The following is a 19194-nucleotide window of genomic DNA, read 5'->3' as shown; positions in this document are numbered from 1 at the left end:
TCTCTGTGTCATTATGGTTAAATTTGTGGTAAAGTCATATGATGAACAGATTTAGATTAAGCTTTTTTTCACGTATAAACATTCATTAACTCACACATCAGTTGTAGTAAACGGAAGCCCGAGCATGTTCGCTTATGTGCACGTGCCATTGAGATTCATTCTTGTGTGTTACCCAGCAGTTTGAGCTTCTCAATAACCATTGAGGTTTGTTCTTGCACGTCAAGCTCGGTTGAGCTTCTGATTATGTTCGCTGATCAATGTTTAAATGTGAATAAAAGCCTAAATTAAATCTGTTCATCATGTGATTGAGTCTCTTCAGAAATTTTTACTTAACCGCTCAATTCATATGGATTAGTTTTATGATCTCTTTGTGAACTTTTTGAAGCGTCAAAGTGGTACTGTCAATGGAGGGACAGAAAGCTCTCAGATTTCCTCAAAGATATCTTCATTTGTTTTCCAAAGATACATGAAAGTCTTACAGGTTTGGAACGACATGAGGGTGACAGAATTAAAATTTTTGGGTGAACTATCCCTTTAAGTAATTTTACCAACAGCTCATTCATTAATGCTACACTCTAAAAAAAAATGGTTCTTTAAAAGTTCTTTACACGTAGTAACAGTTCTATTTAGAACCGTATTGTCCTGAAGAACCCTTTTTATGCTGAAATGGTTATTTTTGTTAGAGTTTAGGGTTCTTCATTCCCGCCCATAACTGTCAAAGCCACCTCATTACTGATTTTCTGGAGCTCTGCTATGCAACTACAGTTACTACACAGACTGTCAACATACTCTCAACAGGTAAATGATTTCTTTCTTAATGTCTATAAATTATAACTTAAATTTTTTTAACAATCATGTCCTTTTCTCTTTTTAGTTTAACTGAACATATAAGTGTGAGCAGCTCTGTTCAGTTAAGTATACTCCTCTTCTTCTCCACAAAGTAACAGAGATATGGAATTTATGATCTATATTGTTTGATTTTTATTTAATTTTTTTAATTATGACCTTATGCCTAAACATATCAGCTACAAAAAACATTATCTCATGCTTTTATATAACTTTTTCCTTTTAACATAAAGGGATCATTCTGTCCATTTTTGCTAATTTTGGCCTTCATGAACATAATTGTTTTTACATAAGCAAATGAAAGAGACACAATGTAACTCTAAACTCAATTGTGCATTTCAGATGCTGTCATGTATCATAACCTCATCATCTGCAGAGAGAAACTGCCACTCAGAATAAACAAATAATGAAGGACGTAAAGACATCATAAGGGATTGTGAAGATATTTCACTGGAACTTGGTCTTCATTACATGTTCAATGTCAATTGTTATTTATTAATGTATTCAGCTAACAACTGTCATTAGATCAATGTCATTTTGGCACAACATGCTGTTTTTTATTTTTTATGTAAAACCCAAATAGAGACAACAAGATAATAAGACTAGGCAGTTAGGGGACTAAAAAACAATATTAATAATATGAAGATACTAATATTAATGAAAATAAATATTGTTGAAAATACCATCATTAATTTATACCACCATGAAGGTCAGCACTTTCAAAACATGGTTCTTTATGGAACCTTATAAAAATGGTTCTACTTAGCACCAAAAAGGGTTCTGTTATTGTTACAAGCTGAAGAACCCTAATTTGGTTCTGTTTAGAACCATTTTTCTTAAGTGTATACAGTGCATAGGCTCACAGCTGAGGCTGTCTGGTAAAATAATATGCTGTCAAGGTTTATCACAATCTTGTCAGACTTGAGCTTGTAAGTAAATGACTTTTCCTGTCAATATAAAGCATGGGGCTAAAAACCGATGCTGGACCTTTGACAAAAGGAAGCAATGCATTGAATACATAAAGTGACTTGAGAGAAATAGCATGTTTATTTCAGAAAGGTTAAGTAATATTTCAAACCTTTGAAACTGTGTATGTATCGCATTATCCCCACACAACACATTTAGCACACAGGTGAATCTTTAGAAAATGAATTAAAATAACATCAAATGCATATCTTGCGGTAGCACAACACAGAGCTGGCGGTGATGTTGCGTTTCACAGTGTTAAATGTTGTATGTGCACACATGGTTCATGTACGGGGTCCTGCATAGGAAACACGCAGGAAGTGAGAATGACAGATGGTTCTGTTCTTCCGCTCTGTCAAGCCGGCTTCAACCCCACGGCTCTGTGGCTCCGTTCCTCTGTATCTCATGATGAGGAAAGATGAGGCAGGTCAGCGCTTTGACAGAAGGGAGCAATGTGAAACACACCTTCCTGCCTGTGTTGTATGTATGAGAGAAAGACTATTGAGTTAAAGGGTAATGACGAGAGACAAAAGTTAGGGAGTAACTTCTTATTAAATACCAAACCAGTTCTTATAAGAACCAAACAGGGTTTTATAGTGCCATAGGAGAGCCCTTTTAAGTTCCTCAAATAACTGTTTATTTTGTAGTTTGTGAATAATCCTGTTTACTTTTCATTGTTGTCTGGTCTTAAATTGTGAATGATTAATCATGGCACATTATTGCAAAACCAAAAAGGTTTATATACTGTACACTAGCGTTTAAAAGATTTAAATCTTTTGGAAATAATTTTTTTGCTCAAAAATACAGTAAAAACAGTAGAATTGTGAAATGTTTTTACGATTTAAAATAACTGTTTTCTGTTTTAATATAGTATAAAATGTATTTTATACATGTGATACAAAGCTGAATTTTTCGCAGCCATTACTCCAGTCTTCAGTGTCACATCCTTCAGAAATAATGAAAATGTTTTATTATTTATCTAATTTCTTATGTTCAATATCAAACTGCTTAATATTTTTGTGGAAATCGTGATCGATTTTTTCCCCCTGTTATTATTTGATGAACAGAATGTTCAAAAGAACAGCATTTATTTTAAATAAATCTTTTGGAACAACGTAAAAGTTTAATGCATCCTTGCTGAATAAAAGTATTCATTTCTAAAAAAAAAAAAAAAAAAATGATGCTAAACTTTTCAACAGTGTTTTTTTTTTTAGTATTATTAGTACTATAGTAGAATCATCATCATCATTGTGGAAAAAGACTCATTAATCTGGCACAATAAAAACATAATGTGTATTAAGGTACATCCACAAGTCAATTTTAGTTGCATCTTTGTACTGGTGCTTTAAGGAATAAATGATGGCTTTTCCTCTGCTAATGAATGATATTTGAACCAACGTGCTGATCTGAAGAATCTATAATGTAACATCAAGAACCTTTTTAATCTCCAAAGAACCATTAAGCCAACTCAAGAAGCCTATACAGCAAAAAAGTGCCCACATAAATAAAGTTTAAATCAGAACAAACTGCTTTGGTAACCTAATTTGACTTTTTCTCTTGTACTTTTTTAGTTTCACACTAACCGTATGTTTAAGAATAACCGGTTGAAATCGGTTTTGTGGGTCCCAATCTCTTAAGGGGAATATCCTTCATGTTTCTTTAAATTAGAAATGGTTTATTTCTACAGGAAGGGGAATTGCTTCATGCATTAAAAGATAGCGTGCATCCAGTATGCTTCATTGCTGTTTTAACCAGGGCTTTTAACATGTTTGCTCATCTACCAGAATGCAGCCAAATTAGGGTAAGCTAGTGGATGATGAACCTTAAGTGATTCAGCATCAAATATTTATCATGTGACCACATTGGCAATTGTGGGGAAAACAAAGTGAGGCCTGATGTGCCTGCTTTTAGCTGTGGTTACTGTATTTGTAGCTAAAGCACTATTTCATAGTACTATTCATCCATTTGACTTAGTTGCCTACTACATTAAAATGGGTCATATTGCATCATTTTCACTTGTAATAGTGTTATGTTTATGCATTAAACTATATTTGAGTAATTCATGCACACTGAAACACTACTTCAGGCCAAGGATCCCTTGGTGGATAGAGACCATAATTTACATATAAAACATAGTGCTTTCTGGCCTATGATTGCATGCATATGTTGCAATGTTATTCTTGTATGTTTTAATTCATTTTATTTGTAAATTTTCTGTTTTCATTTTAAGGGTACACTATGTAATCTTTTAAGTAGTGGTTAAAAAAAGAAGAACCACACATATCCCCACATATCATGCGCTGGGCTCCGTACTACGGTGAATCGGGGGGTAAGACAAAAAATGCTTTTGTAGAAGGATTAATGATTTATTGACTCATGTAAATTTTATACAGAGAAATATATCTGAACGTAAGAATTTTTTTACTTTAACCTAGGATAAGGAATATAAAACAAATCCTTTTTTTTCTTTTTTTTTTCACAGGTTACTTTGATATAATACCACCACAAACCCCATGCTAGAGATCCTTCCACTACAATTTTGGAGTGAATCAGTTTGAAAGTAAAATTTAGTCTCTACACCATTTCAGTACTTTTATATTAAGTCCCGTCAATACTAATGCTAATGGAATATTCAGCATTTTAATTAAGCTAACAACAAATCTTAAAACAAAATCAATTCAATTTGTTGAAGAAATAAAATCCTTTTCACCATTACACATTCCCTTCTCTTCTCTGCAGTGCACACACTTCCTGTCTAAAAGTTTTGTTTTGTTTTCCTTATTATGACACTCTCAAAAACAATAGATACTGGTGCCAGTCATCATTACTCATTATGCGATAATTTTAATGAGAAATTTGTTCCTTTTGTCATGTTTATGGAGACCCAGAAATGTCTAATATGTCACAGAAAAAAAAGGAAAAAAAAAGGAAGAGAGAGCTGTAGAAATGAGATTGTGAAGGGAATGATGGGGTTCTTTTTTTTTCTTGTGTTATGGACCACATTGCTCTCAACGGATAAAACGGCTTTCACACTAAAACTAAAGCAGGATGTGTGTTTATGCTACTAATTGTATAAGGAAAAGAATGCACTAACGTTTTAAATAGTATTTTACCAAAAAGGATTATACAATTTCTACAATGTGAACCACTTAATTTGACTGCAAGGTACTTTACTAATATATATATATATATATATTATATATTATATAATATATATAATATATACGCCGCAGAAGTACGATAACGATAACACGCGTCATTCCAGGAAATCCCTATGGGCATCATGCTGTAGCTGAATAAACAGAAGATTGAAACGCTTTGATTAAACATGACTAATAAACACACAACTGCCTTATTGTGTGTAAGAAGCTACATCATCTCACAGAAGGATGCTCAACTGTCATTATGAAGTGAGTTTGGAGTAAAAGCATGTTATTAAATATAGTCTTTTGTTGGACAAGAGGTTCATAAATGCTTCTCATGTTTGGAAAGATTTTTGACGCGTTGCTTTTTCTAATGCATGTTCATTAGTTCAGACTCAAAACTCGCAGTGCTTTCAGATGGAGATGCGTTTACAGAGCCGTACATCAATGACAAGCTGCGCATCAAAAATAATCGCAGCCTTAGCGATTTCAAAATCGAGATTAGCCAATTCGTTTTAAGTGCGATTACATGTAAACTGCGATTAATCATGCAGCCCTATGACAACTCTCGGAATAGTTTTAGCATATTATTGAATATGACAATGTTAATGTATTTGGTCTTGGCAGACTAGATCTGCTATGCTGCTGCTGCTACAGAGGAAGTATGAACTTTTAACAGAGTTCAGACACGCTGCTGTGAGCATGTTAGATATGCGGATGATGCTGCATAAATAGACATACATTAATCCTGTAGCGGATCTAGGCAGGTGGAGCTGGGGGAGGTGGAGGGGTTCAGAGGGACTTGAGTGCGCACTGCAGGACTAACAATGACAAGCAACCAGACTATTTAAATGTTGAGCAAGCAATCTCATTGGCTGCAGGATCAGCAGAGGCTTGTGCCATGCGGTAATACTGTGTTTGCTTCAGATTTTATGTAAAGGACCTATCAGCCGGCACTCTGTATTTGTAGTGTAAAGAAAGAATGGGTTACTTAATAATTTGTTGAAACTCACATTAATTATATTTTTATAATTTTAAGATTTATTTCTATATTTTTTGTCTTATGTATGGGGAAATTTATTGGACAATAGACATTCTTAGAAGTTCCTGCTTAAACAATGTAATTTGTTTATATTTTATTTATATTTTATTTAAATTAGTTATATTTTTATTTATATTAGTTATAATATATAATATATATATATATACACACACACACTCACCTAAAGGATTATTAGGAACACCTGTTCAATTTCTCATTAATGCAATTATCTAATCAACCAATCACATGGCAGTTGCTTCAATGCATTTAGGGGTGTGGTCCTGGTCAAGACAATCTCCTGAACTCCAAACTGAATGTCAGAATGGGAAAGAAAGGTGATTTAAGCAATTTTGAGCGTGGCATGGTTGTTGGTGCCAGACGGGCCGGTCTGAGTATTTCACAATTTGCTCAGTTACTGGGATTTTCACGCACAACCATTTCTAGGGTTTACAAAGAATGGTGTGAAAAGGGAAAAACATCCAGTATGCGGCAGTGCTGTGGGCGAAAATGCCTTGTTGATGCTAGAGGTCAGAGGAGAATGGGCCGACTGATTCAAGCTGATAGAAGAGCAACTTTGACTGAAATAACCACTCGTTACAACCGAGGTATGCAGCAAAGCATTTGTGAAGCCACAACACGCACAACCTTGAGGCGGATGGGCTACAACAGCAGAAGACCCCACCGGGTACCACTCATCTCCACTACAAATAGGAAAAAAGAGGCTACAATTTGCACAAGCTTGCCCAAAAATTGGACAGTTGAAGACTGGAAAAATGTTGCCTGGTCTGATGAGTCTCGATTTCTGTTGAGACATTCAGATGGTAGAGTCAGAATTAGGCGTAAACAGAATGAGAACATGGATCCATCATGCCTTGTTACCACTGTGCAGGCTGGTGGTGGTGGTGTAATGGTGTGGGGGATGTTTTCTTGGCACACTTTAGGCCCCTTAGTGCCAATTGGGCATCGTTTAAATGCCACGGCCTACCTGAGCATTGTTTCTGACCATGTCCATCCCTTTATGACCACCATGTACCCATGCTCTGATGGCTACTTCCAGCAGGATAATGCACCATGTCATAAAGCTCGAATCATTTCAAATTGGTTTCTTGAACATGACAATGAGTTCACTGTACTAAAATGGCCCCCACAGTCACCAGATCTCAACCCAATAGAGCATCTTTGGGATGTGGTGGAACGGGAGCTTCGTGCCCTGGATGTGCATCCCACAAATCTCCATCAACTGCAAGATGCTATCCTATCAATATGGGCCAACATTTCTAAAGAATGCTTTCAGCACCTTGTTGAATCAATGCCACGTAGAATTAAGGCAGTTCTGAAGGCGAAAGGGGGTCAAAAACAGTATTAGTATGGTGTTCCTAATAATCCTTTAGGTGAGTGTATATACATATATATATATATATATATATATATATATATATATATATATATATATATATATATTACTATAACAATGCAGTTGAGTTAACTCTCTCTCTCTCTCTATATATAGTTAACTCAACTGCATTGTTTTATTGTTGTATTGCACTGGTGTTGTGTTTATCTGTTGTGTGTTTATCTGATTTATTTCAGCATTTAACAGTTGCTGGTGGGGCCACTTTTGATGAAAGTCATTGTGTGACCTTTCTTTGTATAAAATGTGGTATGATCAGTAACAAACAGTTACAAATAGTGTATTAAATTGATATAACTGAATGACATGTTATCACATATCACACAATGCCATCCTATAATACCTGTAACAGGTTCTGGCAACCAAATAAAAAAATATATTGTTAAGTAGCCATACAATAAACTAGTCCGTCTGTCTGTGTTTATATTTATTATCCCTCAGATACACCATTATATGTTGACCTACATCAATGGGCTTACATATCTATAAATAGTTTTCCCGTTCTATAAATTGTTATGGACTCATGCATGCACTCGTAAGATATGAGTTTACTATCAGCATGGTGAACAACTGTATACTGTATATTTAATTTAATTTGATCTCCAAGCAGTGTAACGCAAATTATTTCATCCTGCCAGGTAGCTTTATCCGCAGACCATTAATCTCAGGATGGATGAAGTCCAATATAACCTAAAGAACCATATGTTTGAGATGTCTCTTGCATGTTGGTTTTTCCTTGTTTGGTAGGTCTTCAAATACACCTGTACTGATTTAGAAATGCCCAGGTGTGGATAGGAGTGTAGACACAACGTTGGCATACTTAGTGTGGCCTACAGGGAACTGATATCTTCGTAGTTCTTGTTTTCTGGACTCCAAAACTCTCTGCTTAAGTAATAGGAGAACTTGCTGCAACAGTACATGAAGATGTCAGCCCCGCAGTGGCGGTGATTTAGTATTGAATGTGCAGATGGCTGGTTGTACATTAATTGTGTGAGGTTCTGGTGGGGCAGGACACTTTGACTCTGAACCACTCAGAGTTCAAAGAGCAGGAGCATCAGAGATCAGCTTACAGTTGAGTAAAATCTTGATTCCCCAGCAGAAGAACTAGAGTTCATGATTGTGACCCCAAAGGGCTGTTTTTCGCATTTAGTTTAAGGAGTTTGTGTTTATAAAATGCCAAATTATACCATTGGTTGCTGCTCACAAAACAAATATTTTGTTAACACTAAATTTGGCTGGCAAAAATTTACAGTTTAACCGATCAATAGTTCATGAAGGCAAATGAATGTATTGGAGACTGGGACACTTTTTATTCAGTATTTCTCAGAATGGGTTTCCGTATACTTTTTGTAGCCAAGACTTTAAAACATAGGTGTGTGTGTGTGTGTGTGTGTGAAAAAAATTTAATAAATGACAATGTATTTTTGATGGCAATAAAATGCTTTAGAACATAGTTCTTGAAACAGCAGAAATACATTAATTGGACTTATGACTCGTGTATGTCATTGAGATTTAGTCCTTGTGCCAACTTCCTTTTAAGACAACTAGCCCCACAGCACATTCCAAGCGGCTTTTTTGCACCCTTGAAGGGCACTTTGGGAAGGGGACGCCATTTGGGAGCGTTCCAAACGAAGCGAACAACTGAATCCCTTTTACGAAGGGCCCTTCCACAGCGAAGGAAGGGAACATGCAATGGTCACTTCAAGAAAGTTATTTAATTTATGGTGTTGGTCTGCCCTTCGGAGTGAATAGGGCATAGGGATGCTCACTTCCGATGAGAATTTGCCCCCAGTCTCTACTAAAATAATATACATGACAAGCTCAATGCATTTAGTGTAAATTAACTAATAATCTGTTGTGTAATATAATATTATTTGGAGAGTAAGGAGATTTATTGTAAGGAGTTACAGATTTATTTATTTTGCTGAAATTGCAATTTTATTTTAATATCACACACTCTGACCTTTTTTTTTTTTTTTTTTTAAAAAGGCAGTCACAAAATCAGTAAAATAGTTTAATATACAGTAAAATACACCCTGAAGTTGTGTACACTTGTATATTCGGTGCAAGGAAAGTATTTAGTATGCCTACTTATTTTACATGACAGCAGATTTTAGTCAGAAGGTATATATTTTTATTTCGTACAGTAGAAAATAGGCTATAAAATGTTCATCAATGCGTAGATTAGCTAAGAACTTGAGTTTTCGAAAATTTGACCGTTTTTATAATCTTGGACATCAATATTTTTCAAATAGTGGTTATATTTATTGCTTTGTAGACGATGTGCAAACACTGTGTTTGGCAGCAGTGCGTAGTTGTTTTGCCTGTTGCAAAATGCGTTATTTTCCAGTGCCGAATTGATCGCTTTTGCTGTTATGCAGGTGCGTCAGTTTTTAATCTGCCCAGTAGGTGGGACTTGATGCTCGGATCATGGACCTCTCTCTCTCTCTCTCTCTCTCTCTCTCTCTCTCTCTCTCTCTCTCTCTCTCTCTCTCTCTCTCTCTCTCTCTCGACTTTGCTCTGACGCTTTAGTCTTCAAGCCGGAGCTCCAACAACCTGGAACTGCGCGACAAACAGCACCGTGGAGACGGGAAAGCTTGTGCCATGCAGCCCGTAGAGGAGGACAGACTGGGACCGTTGATTTTTGAGCCCTTTCTACATTGACGGAGTATTTCCCCCCCTCTTTTCTTGGGGACATTATTGCGATCTCATTGATCTAACATACCTTTACTCTCATCCACGCAGCCGCGCGCGCTCTCGCATCACTGTACGGATACCCGGAGCGCTTACGATTCTGTTGCCGTTGAACACTAACCCCCCTCAAGGAGCTAAAACATTAAGGGAAACACCTGGAAACATGGATTTATTATCCATCCCACCTCGCGTTTGCTGGTGGAGGATTCTGTTTCTCCTCAGCATCTTCCAAAATTACATGAGCTCCATGCTGGACTGCCCACCGACCTGCACTTGTTCTACCACTGACATCTTTTGCAATAAGTCTTACCAAGGGAATTTCCTTCCCCTCTTGGCACTACAGGACACCGTGAGCGATGGGAATACCACTAACAGCCTTCCGGACCTGTTTGAGAACATCTCCTCCATGTAAGTCAAGCGCACAAGTGTCCATCACATGTTGAGTCCATGTGTGCATTGAGATCAACTCTCAGCCTCCCACTCACTCCAGGCGTTGTGTTGGTGTGTGGGATGATTAGAAGGGTTTTGATGATGGGCAGTAGCTTAAAACGATCTTAAATGGGTATAGAAGATTAATTATGGATGAATTGAACGTCCATATTAAAATCAGGAATGAAAAGAAAGCTGTTGGATATTTGCTACTCCATTTACACAAAGTATACAGTCCATGCTAAAAATTCCCAAGTGCATTGGGGACAATTAATTGCTACATCTGAGCTTAAATGCATCTGTTTTTTTGGCTTCACAGAGAGGAGTCTTTATTGAGGCTGCTTTGTATTCAAGACAGGAATCCCTAAAGGAATTTTGTCACATTCGTGAGCTTCGTGAAAGGTGCATTGTGCTATTAAAGAGAGATTTAGAGAGAGAGAGGGAGGAAAAAAGGTTTGCATGAGTTTGAAGTCACATACCAGAGTGCATCAATAAGTGCATTGAGATTTAAAAATCACGTCTCATTTTTGCATTCATTTGTAGGCTGATGTTTCAGTGCATGGCAAGTCGAATAAGTAATAGAAGACAGAAACATTAATGCTGTAATAGCTATATGATGGTCTTTTTGGTCTCTGATGGTTTTTGGATAAATAAGAGAGCTGCGTAATGGCCCTCAACTGATCCGAGCAAATAAATAATAATGCCTGGAGCAAAGAAAACATTAACGTTGTTGTCTTCAACCGGCTTTGGATGCCAAATAATGACATTTTGCATTTGAAAAGCTATTAGTTTTGCCATATTTAGACATCAGTTCTCTCTCTCTCAAAGTTTTTCTCGTATGGGCCATCTTGTGGTTCAGCACTGGTTCTCCTGGACACGACACCAGTCTGGATGATGTTTTCATTATGCAATAGCAATAATTTAAGGCTACAAAAGTGCTAAAAGCAAGACCGATCGTATTCCCTTTGAAATAATTTCAATGCTAGTGCAGCACTGAGAACAGAAGAGTGCATTTTGGTGGAACAAAAACCCGATTGATGATTGATTCTTTGTTGGGAATTGCCTACAAAGGGATGCCATGACAACCCTATAGCGCTTTGTGACGGATTCACTTTTTTTCCCACCGCATTCTATCAGGCGAACTGCATAATAGTGTGTGCAAACTGATGTATGAGCTCAACAGTTTCTCAGGGAGACGTTTTTACAGCCCAGTCTCCAGTCACTTTGTAAGACCACTAGAGGGGATAGTGGTAACCTTTTTCCAACATCTAAACTGGAAAGCCAGCGTGCACCGATCAGGGAACATGTCTCGAAAGTGTGCATGTCCTGTCTCGCTTGTTTGCTTTTGACTAGTTGTTTGCTTTAAAGATTTTATTTTGTGTAGCAGCTGTAGAGAGTTCAGCACCCCCTGATGCTGGACAGCTCCTGTAACTCAGTTTGCTGTCTTGCACTGCACATTTTGGAGGTTTTTCTTATTTGACACCCAATTCTGGTCTTGGAGCCTCTACTAATGAATGTATGATATAAATCAAAATGTCCAACATCCAAAATGTGATATGGGGTACTTCAGGAGCAGGATTGAGAGCTTTCCTGAAAAAAGAGGCCTACATTTTTATTTGGCATTCCCTGACGAGTCATCAACCCACTTTTATTGTATTCGCTCGACCTTGACCAATTTACAAATTATGGTGATTCTCCTTCAGGCCAACTAGCTTCAATGTTTCTATTAGAGCTAAAGAAAGGCCAACTGAAACCTTTCTGAAGTTCGAGGGCATTTAGAGGAGACCCGGGGCAAGTTGTCACACGGGGAAGTTGATATAAGCATTGCATTTAGCTTTTGAGTTAAAAGAAATGTAAAATTGTACATAAATATCAAGTCAGGACAGGTTTTGATATTTATTAATGCGGTTCATTAATTAACACCCCCCCCCCCACCCCTCCCCTCCATATATATACTTTTAAATTAGACTTTTTTGCCATTTCATGTACTTCACAACTGTTTAAAAGTTTCAATTTGTTTAAGCAGTTCAATTGCCCGTTATACTGTAGGCTATTTAAATGCAGGTTTCCATTGTGACAACTTACCCCATATACAGTAGTATATGATATTGGGGGATGGATTTGTTTATTTGCATTTATTTGGTCAAAAATACATAAAATGTAATTTATTCCTGTGATGACAAAGCTTCAGTGTCATATTGATTTTTGAAAATCACACTGATTTTATTGGAAATATTTCCTATTATCAATGTTGAAAACATAGTATTTTCATCATTCAACTGCTTAATATTTTTGTGGAAATCATTACCTTTTGTCAGGATTCTTTAATGAATAAAAAGTTCAAAGGAACATTTTATTTGAGATAGAACTTTGTTATAATGTAAAAGTCTTTACTGTCAATTTTGAATGATTTAATACATCGTTGTTGAAGAAACAATCATTTCTTACAAGTCAATAGCTATTTTAGCAAAACTTTTACTTATATATCTATACAGAAATTAACTAACTTTTTAGGAAATATTCACGACTAGACTAAAAAGTGTGACAACTATCCCCGGCATCTTCTAGTTATTGATAAGTGCTTATATAGTATTCCCACTATGATTTGTGCAATGCAGAAAACTCCAGGACAGAAATGATTTAATTATATGCAAACAATAAATTTTTCCTGCATACAGGGACTACAGCTTAAACAGAAGTTAATTTGGTTTTGTTGTGGTAGTGTAGCTTTAATACAGGTGCTTTTTCATTTAGCAGTGGCTAAATACATGTGTTTTATTATCAAGCATTATTAAGCAAAGTGTTTGGAAACCTAAACCACACTTAAACAGGAATGGAAATCATTGTGTTACATGTATAATAAAGCAAGCTGCATTTATTTTTTAGAAAGATATAACACATTTCACAATCAGAGGTGTTAGCTTTTAAGTTTAAACAACTGTTTAGATTCTGGTATGACACTTGAGGCAAACTGATTTCATACATCCACCGAAAAATGTTTTGTAATCTGTCCAAAATACTTTTTGGGGGCTACTGTATATATAACTAATGTGGATTAGTATTTGTTGGCATCACAGCTCCATCCATTTTTGCAGTTTTGCACATTTTTGAGTGGGTTTTTTAATTCTGAGAGAGAATAACCTGAAGTAGAGATTGTCATGCTCGCATGTGCTCGCAGCTTTTACAGTATTGTCCTTTCCCCCCCAGCTTTGCTGTAGTCTTCTGTTTTGTTGTGCATCAGAGTAATCGAGGACCCTTTAGTGTTGATCATTTGTTTGCATCAAGCCTATCCATTACACTAATTGTCTTTTTTTTTTGGTACTCTCAATAATGGTATTTCTGTATTAGCAGCACTATTCTTTTATTTTGCTAATGGAATGTCATAATGCATGGCCAGAATATGAACAACATACCAGATCCCTCTTATTTTAACTCTTTATGCTACAGCAAAAATGCTTATGAAGACTATAACAAAGCAACTAGACTGCTATTTTATCATTGCATTTATAATTGCTTAGTATTTTTTAATAGGGACCTATTATGATTTTGTTTTTGAGGTCTATTAGAATAGGGGTTTTTTTCCGTGAATGTTCAAAAAACACATTGTTTTTCACATATTTTACATGGTTGCATCACCTCTCTTTCCAGTCTGTCAGTAACGCTCTGGGGTGCGTTTCCCGAAAGCATCATTAGCCAGCTACGGTCGCAAGTGTCGTCGTTATCAGCATAGTTCAACAAATCTGTGTTTCCCGAAACCATCGTTCTAACAAACAAACATTCGCGAACAGCATCGCAAAGTTGTGTGGTTGGAACGACAGCTCTCGACCTGTGGTTAAGCATAGTTTCTTGTTTGCATGACGTGGATTCAATAAATCCTTATCTTTGAGCAAAATAAGCAAGCTGACATTCAGTGCAATCTCTATCTTTTATTTAGAATACATACAAATGTCATTTATGTCTTTTAGTTTGTCAAGAGATTTAAAGCACCGTTTTTGAAGAGTGCGCATGTGCGAACGTGCTCTAGTAGGCTACGTATGAACGAGCCTATGATTGAATCTGGAAATAAAGCAAAATAACTGAGAAAACTGAGAAATAGTCCTTAGACTAAAACATGTCCTTAGACATGCCATGTCTGTAATTTATAGCAAAACATCTAACATTAATTCGATCTCAAACAGATTCGTTAAAAGTAGTTATTACTCCACCACCTGCGTGACCTCATTAACCAACGTGGTTGAACGAACCAATTTGCGACAATAGGTTTTAGGGAAACAGTCGTGACTAGCTAGTTGATTTCTTCAACGGAAACGCACCCCTGTTTAGTTCCTCTATGAAGCCCCTCCTTCTGAAAAGCGCAGTGTGCTCTGATTGGTCGGATGGACAAGTGTGCTATGATTGGTCAACCGATTTGAGCGTGTTTCAGAAATGTCACACCCCTTACCATAACGGCACCACAACACTGCTAACACAACTCAGCCAGACCCCGCCCCTTTTTTGCATGTGCCTTTGGTGGGAATTATTCAAATGAGGAATATTGTGATTTGAACATTCCTGGAAGAAATCTCAAGACTACAATCAAGCCATTTCAGGGAGTTATTAAACAGTGCAGATATAGAGACTAACTCCTTTTGGAGTGGCTTTGTAACTTTGCAGACGTTTTTCATGCTCAAACAGCAACATTACACACTAAAGAAAGTTGAAAATGTAAAAAGGCATAATAGGTCTTCTTTAAAATCAGATGATTTTTACACCTCAAAAGCTGAGATTTATTAATAATTCTGAGTGCAGTGTCGGTAATGGAACGGGGGGAATTTATCTAGCACTAGAAAACAAGACGCACAGCACACTCGCTATTGTTGATTGACCATTCAGTCTCCATTTAGCCATCCCAAGGGTTTCTGTGTCTATAGACCGGCATCTGAGAGCCTAATTTCATGTGTGATTAAAAAAGAGTGGATTAGCAACAGTCTCGGATTGTGAAAATGACTCCCCGAAATGACTCCCCGAAATCTAAATGGCGGTACTTTGCAAAGATTACTTTGAAAACGATTTCTGGTGTAAAGTGCCCATTGCAAATCGGCACCTATAAAAGCCATCAGCAATGTCACGTACCTGCTGATAGATGGAAAAGGTGGTTGCTCATTGAAGAACATTTTAATGGAAATTCAAACGGTGTCTACTGTATACTGATGTGTTGAGCTCGTCGCTGTGCGTAAGAAGGATGCGTTTTTGCTCTTCGTTTTACTCTCTCGCCTGCCTGCTTGATTGATGCTTTCAGGTAATCAAACAATAGCTTCAGGGCACAAATGGATTCATAATTACACTCCACATCTGATGAGAGGTTATGTGACACTCCTTAACTTTCTTCCTTGAGCAGGAACCGAGAGGGGAAAGTTTGTTGCCTTTTCACTTGGCAAAACGTTGACTAAGCATTTGTGGATCATCAATACTCAGTTTTTTGGTTTCTTACACTTCACGATCTGTGACTCCTAAGACGCCTTTTGTTCTGGCAGGTGTGGTTATGTGCAAGGCCAGCTCATTTCAGCACAGTCTGTCTGGCAGTGGCTGCTGGAGACCATGTTGGAAGCTGTGAAATCATCCATGGCATATGTTGTGCTAGGAGAGGCTGAGAGAGGTGAGGAGGGTTATTATCAGAGTGGCGTATCTGGAAATGCAATGGAATCTAATTCGCGTCAGCCTTTTTTTTTTTTATTGTCTCGTGCCCTGGTTGTAGTATCCGTGTGGGACAGGTCATGGAGCTAGGGATGCTATGGAAATGCTTACTGTGGGCTTTGTGAAATGCATGGAATATTCATTGGGGTTGTAGACGTCACATGAACATGTCAGAGTGAGCAAGCAACCCTTTCCAAACAGATGTGGTGTACCACAGGGGCTCAGAAACGTAATATTTATAGATTCAATTTCTACTGTTTTTTTTTCTTTTTCTTTTCCTTTCTTTTCTTTTTTATTTAATATATATAAAAAAAAACCTTTATAGAAGGGTTAACAATTTCTTTGAGGTCAAAGGAATCTATCTACTGTATCTATCTATCTATCTATCTATCTATCTATCTATCTATCTATCTATCTATCTATCTATCTATCTATCTATCTATCTATCTGTCTTTAAGGGTTAATAATAATATCTTTAAGGGTTAATAATAATATCTTTAATTTCCATTTGTATTTGATCAGAGGAACATTACAATAATTTAAAATTCAAATTGGGTTCATTTCAATATTTATTTATTTATAAAAGGGTGAATATCTTCAATTTAAAGGACAATTCTAGATTCATTTCCATTTCAATTGTTAGTTTAATTTGAATTTTATTTATAGAAGGGTTTATTATTATTAATATTATTATTATTGTTAATAATGTGTGGCACATATACAACGTTGGACTTTCGGAGCCCCCAAGCATACAGGATTTACAGTCATTCTTAACAAAAAGGGTGAGGGATGGTTAAACAACAAGCACCCATTGATTTGGAAATCCGCTATCCTATTTCTTTTATCCTAATTACCTGAAGCTCATTTTACATGATTTAACAACTAGAAGCTAGACATCTTCGAAGAGGCATATAAAATCCAATAGCATCAGCATTGCCTCCTCTCTTCTATTGCTTTAGGTTTAGTAATTGTTAGCTCTGTCTTCTTTGCAAGAAAATCAAACTGACCTCATGCATAACAAAACTACTGCTGTTTGAAAACTATTTGGAAGACAGGCTTATTAGCTTAAAGGCCTTTTCAATGATAAAAACAAAAAACCCGTTCACTCTTGTTTGCTAGTTATGGGCCTTGTGAAGTTGAAACAAAGTCTCCCTTTCATTTACTGTCTATTTATTTACACAAAGCACAGGTGCAATTTGACAATTTCGAGAGCCTTGGGTGTCGGATCAAAAGAAAACTGCAGCCTGTCTGTTCAGAAATGGTCGTGTTTGACATTCTTAATCTAGAAAACTCTGCCAGTGTAGCATGCATTATTATTAAAAGCTCTTTTTATGACCTATTCTTTGACCTTCAGAGCTTAAAAAGCTTTTTGTTTATCATTACACTATGATATTGGTGACACAAGCACACGCATGAATGAGCATGTCATGTTCATTATTATTTTCAATAATATTTTAGACACAACACCCTTTTAATAACTCACGAAAACAGCTGAAAGTATGCAAAGCTCTTGCTAATGTGCAAATTATGGATTTTGAATGAGCACATGATGGATCTCGGGGCGCGCTGTATGGACTGACCCGCTATGTCCCTAATAAAGTAATGGGAAGTGTCCATTTGTGTGACCCCTGATGTTCATAATGTGTCTGGAGGCCCTCTTTATGATAACCATAATGGCAGAAAGATCAATAGAGAACGGCCTAACCTCAAAGACCCTCATGGTGTGGATGCAGATATGAATGTGTGACATATGCTATGTTATCGGGAGACTGTCCCAATAACGGGTTTGTTTGCTTTTTTCCATTTTACATGTTGTATTGGGTGGCTGCCTGCAGTCATAAATAATTCCAGCGTGTCATTTGTAATGGGGCAGCGTTTACCGTGTGGTATTGATCGGAGATTCATTCCGTAAAATTGAAATGGCCAGTTTTTGTTATGTGGGGTTGACGGAAGTCATCCAAAGTGGGAGATCTGGTGAATGGACCGGCATATACTGACACCAGTGGACCTGTATTAAATCTTTTTGGTTTTCTGAAATTAAGGGTTTCAGGTAGTTTAGTTATATTTGTATTTGAAATGGAGAAGCACTTAAATAAATAAACAAAATAATAAATAAATAAATAAATAAATAAATAAATATTTGTTTATTATTATGATAGTTATAGTTATTATTGGTAGTAGTAATAATATAGTAGTAATAGCAGTAGTATAAATAAATAAATAAAGATAACAATAATATTTTTTATTTATTTATTCTAATAATAATAAACACAAATCACCTTAATAACATATGCTACATCTCAAGCACTAAATGTACAGTGTCATATATTATTCTCTTGTATTAAACAAAGTCATGATGAGACATGAGCAAGTTTATCAGTGCAATTCACAAGAAAGTAGTTCTAGCTTCTGGCTATATGGGACACTAAATAACAGTAGGAAGTTGAGGCAAAATGATTGCCGCTGTTGCGTCGAAACAGTGTGGTGCAAAAATATGTACATGCCACCCCAACTCCTGCTGCTTCTACAAATAAGTTACACAACGCTTTTTCAGCCCCCACACTGTGAACACTAATGTTTGCATGTTTGATGGGTAATCGCTCCCTAAATTTAGCTGAAGGCACTCAAAAAATGACAGCAAAAATGACAGTAGATCTCAAGGTCACATGGCTGTTGCTAAATGTAGGTTTGTAGATATTTTGGGTAATCAGGCCATGAAGCTTTATTTTATTTTATTTTATTTTATTTTATTTTATTTTATTTTATTTTATTTTATTTTATTTTATTTTATTTTATTTTATTTTATTTTATTTTATTTTATTTTCGAGAGGCTGGTTTAATATGATGGAACTTTTCCGTCTTAATGCCATCGTCCTGACATCCAGAGAGGTTTCGTAGTGACCGTAGACTATGATAAAATATTGATCACTCTCTCCTTTCAGCACATGATAAAGCCTTTTACCTCCTTGCCTCTTTAGAAGACAGAAAAA

The 19194-nt window shown here is 36.4% G+C and overlaps 1 protein-coding gene across 2 annotated transcripts in view; it reads left to right on the top strand.

Annotated features, from left to right (window-relative positions):
- The first annotated feature begins 9938 nt into the window (after positions 1 to 9938).
- Positions 9939 to 19194, top strand: part of ntrk3a (neurotrophic tyrosine kinase, receptor, type 3a) — a 205068-nt gene continuing 195812 nt past the window's right edge. For both annotated transcript variants that reach the window (XM_084396553.1, XM_084396552.1), the window contains exon 1: positions 9939 to 10510. In XM_084396553.1, coding sequence (XP_084252679.1) covers positions 10266 to 10510 — 245 coding nt within the window. In that variant the 5' untranslated portion in view covers positions 9939 to 10265. The remainder of the gene's footprint in view (positions 10511 to 19194) is intronic.

This window comes from Rutilus rutilus (assembly GCF_951802725.1).
Source record: "Rutilus rutilus genome assembly, chromosome: 23".
In the NCBI taxonomy this organism is placed as follows: domain Eukaryota; kingdom Metazoa; phylum Chordata; class Actinopteri; order Cypriniformes; family Leuciscidae; genus Rutilus; species Rutilus rutilus.
The sequence above is the reverse complement of the archived record's forward strand: the minus strand, read 5'-3'. Positions and strand labels throughout refer to the sequence as shown.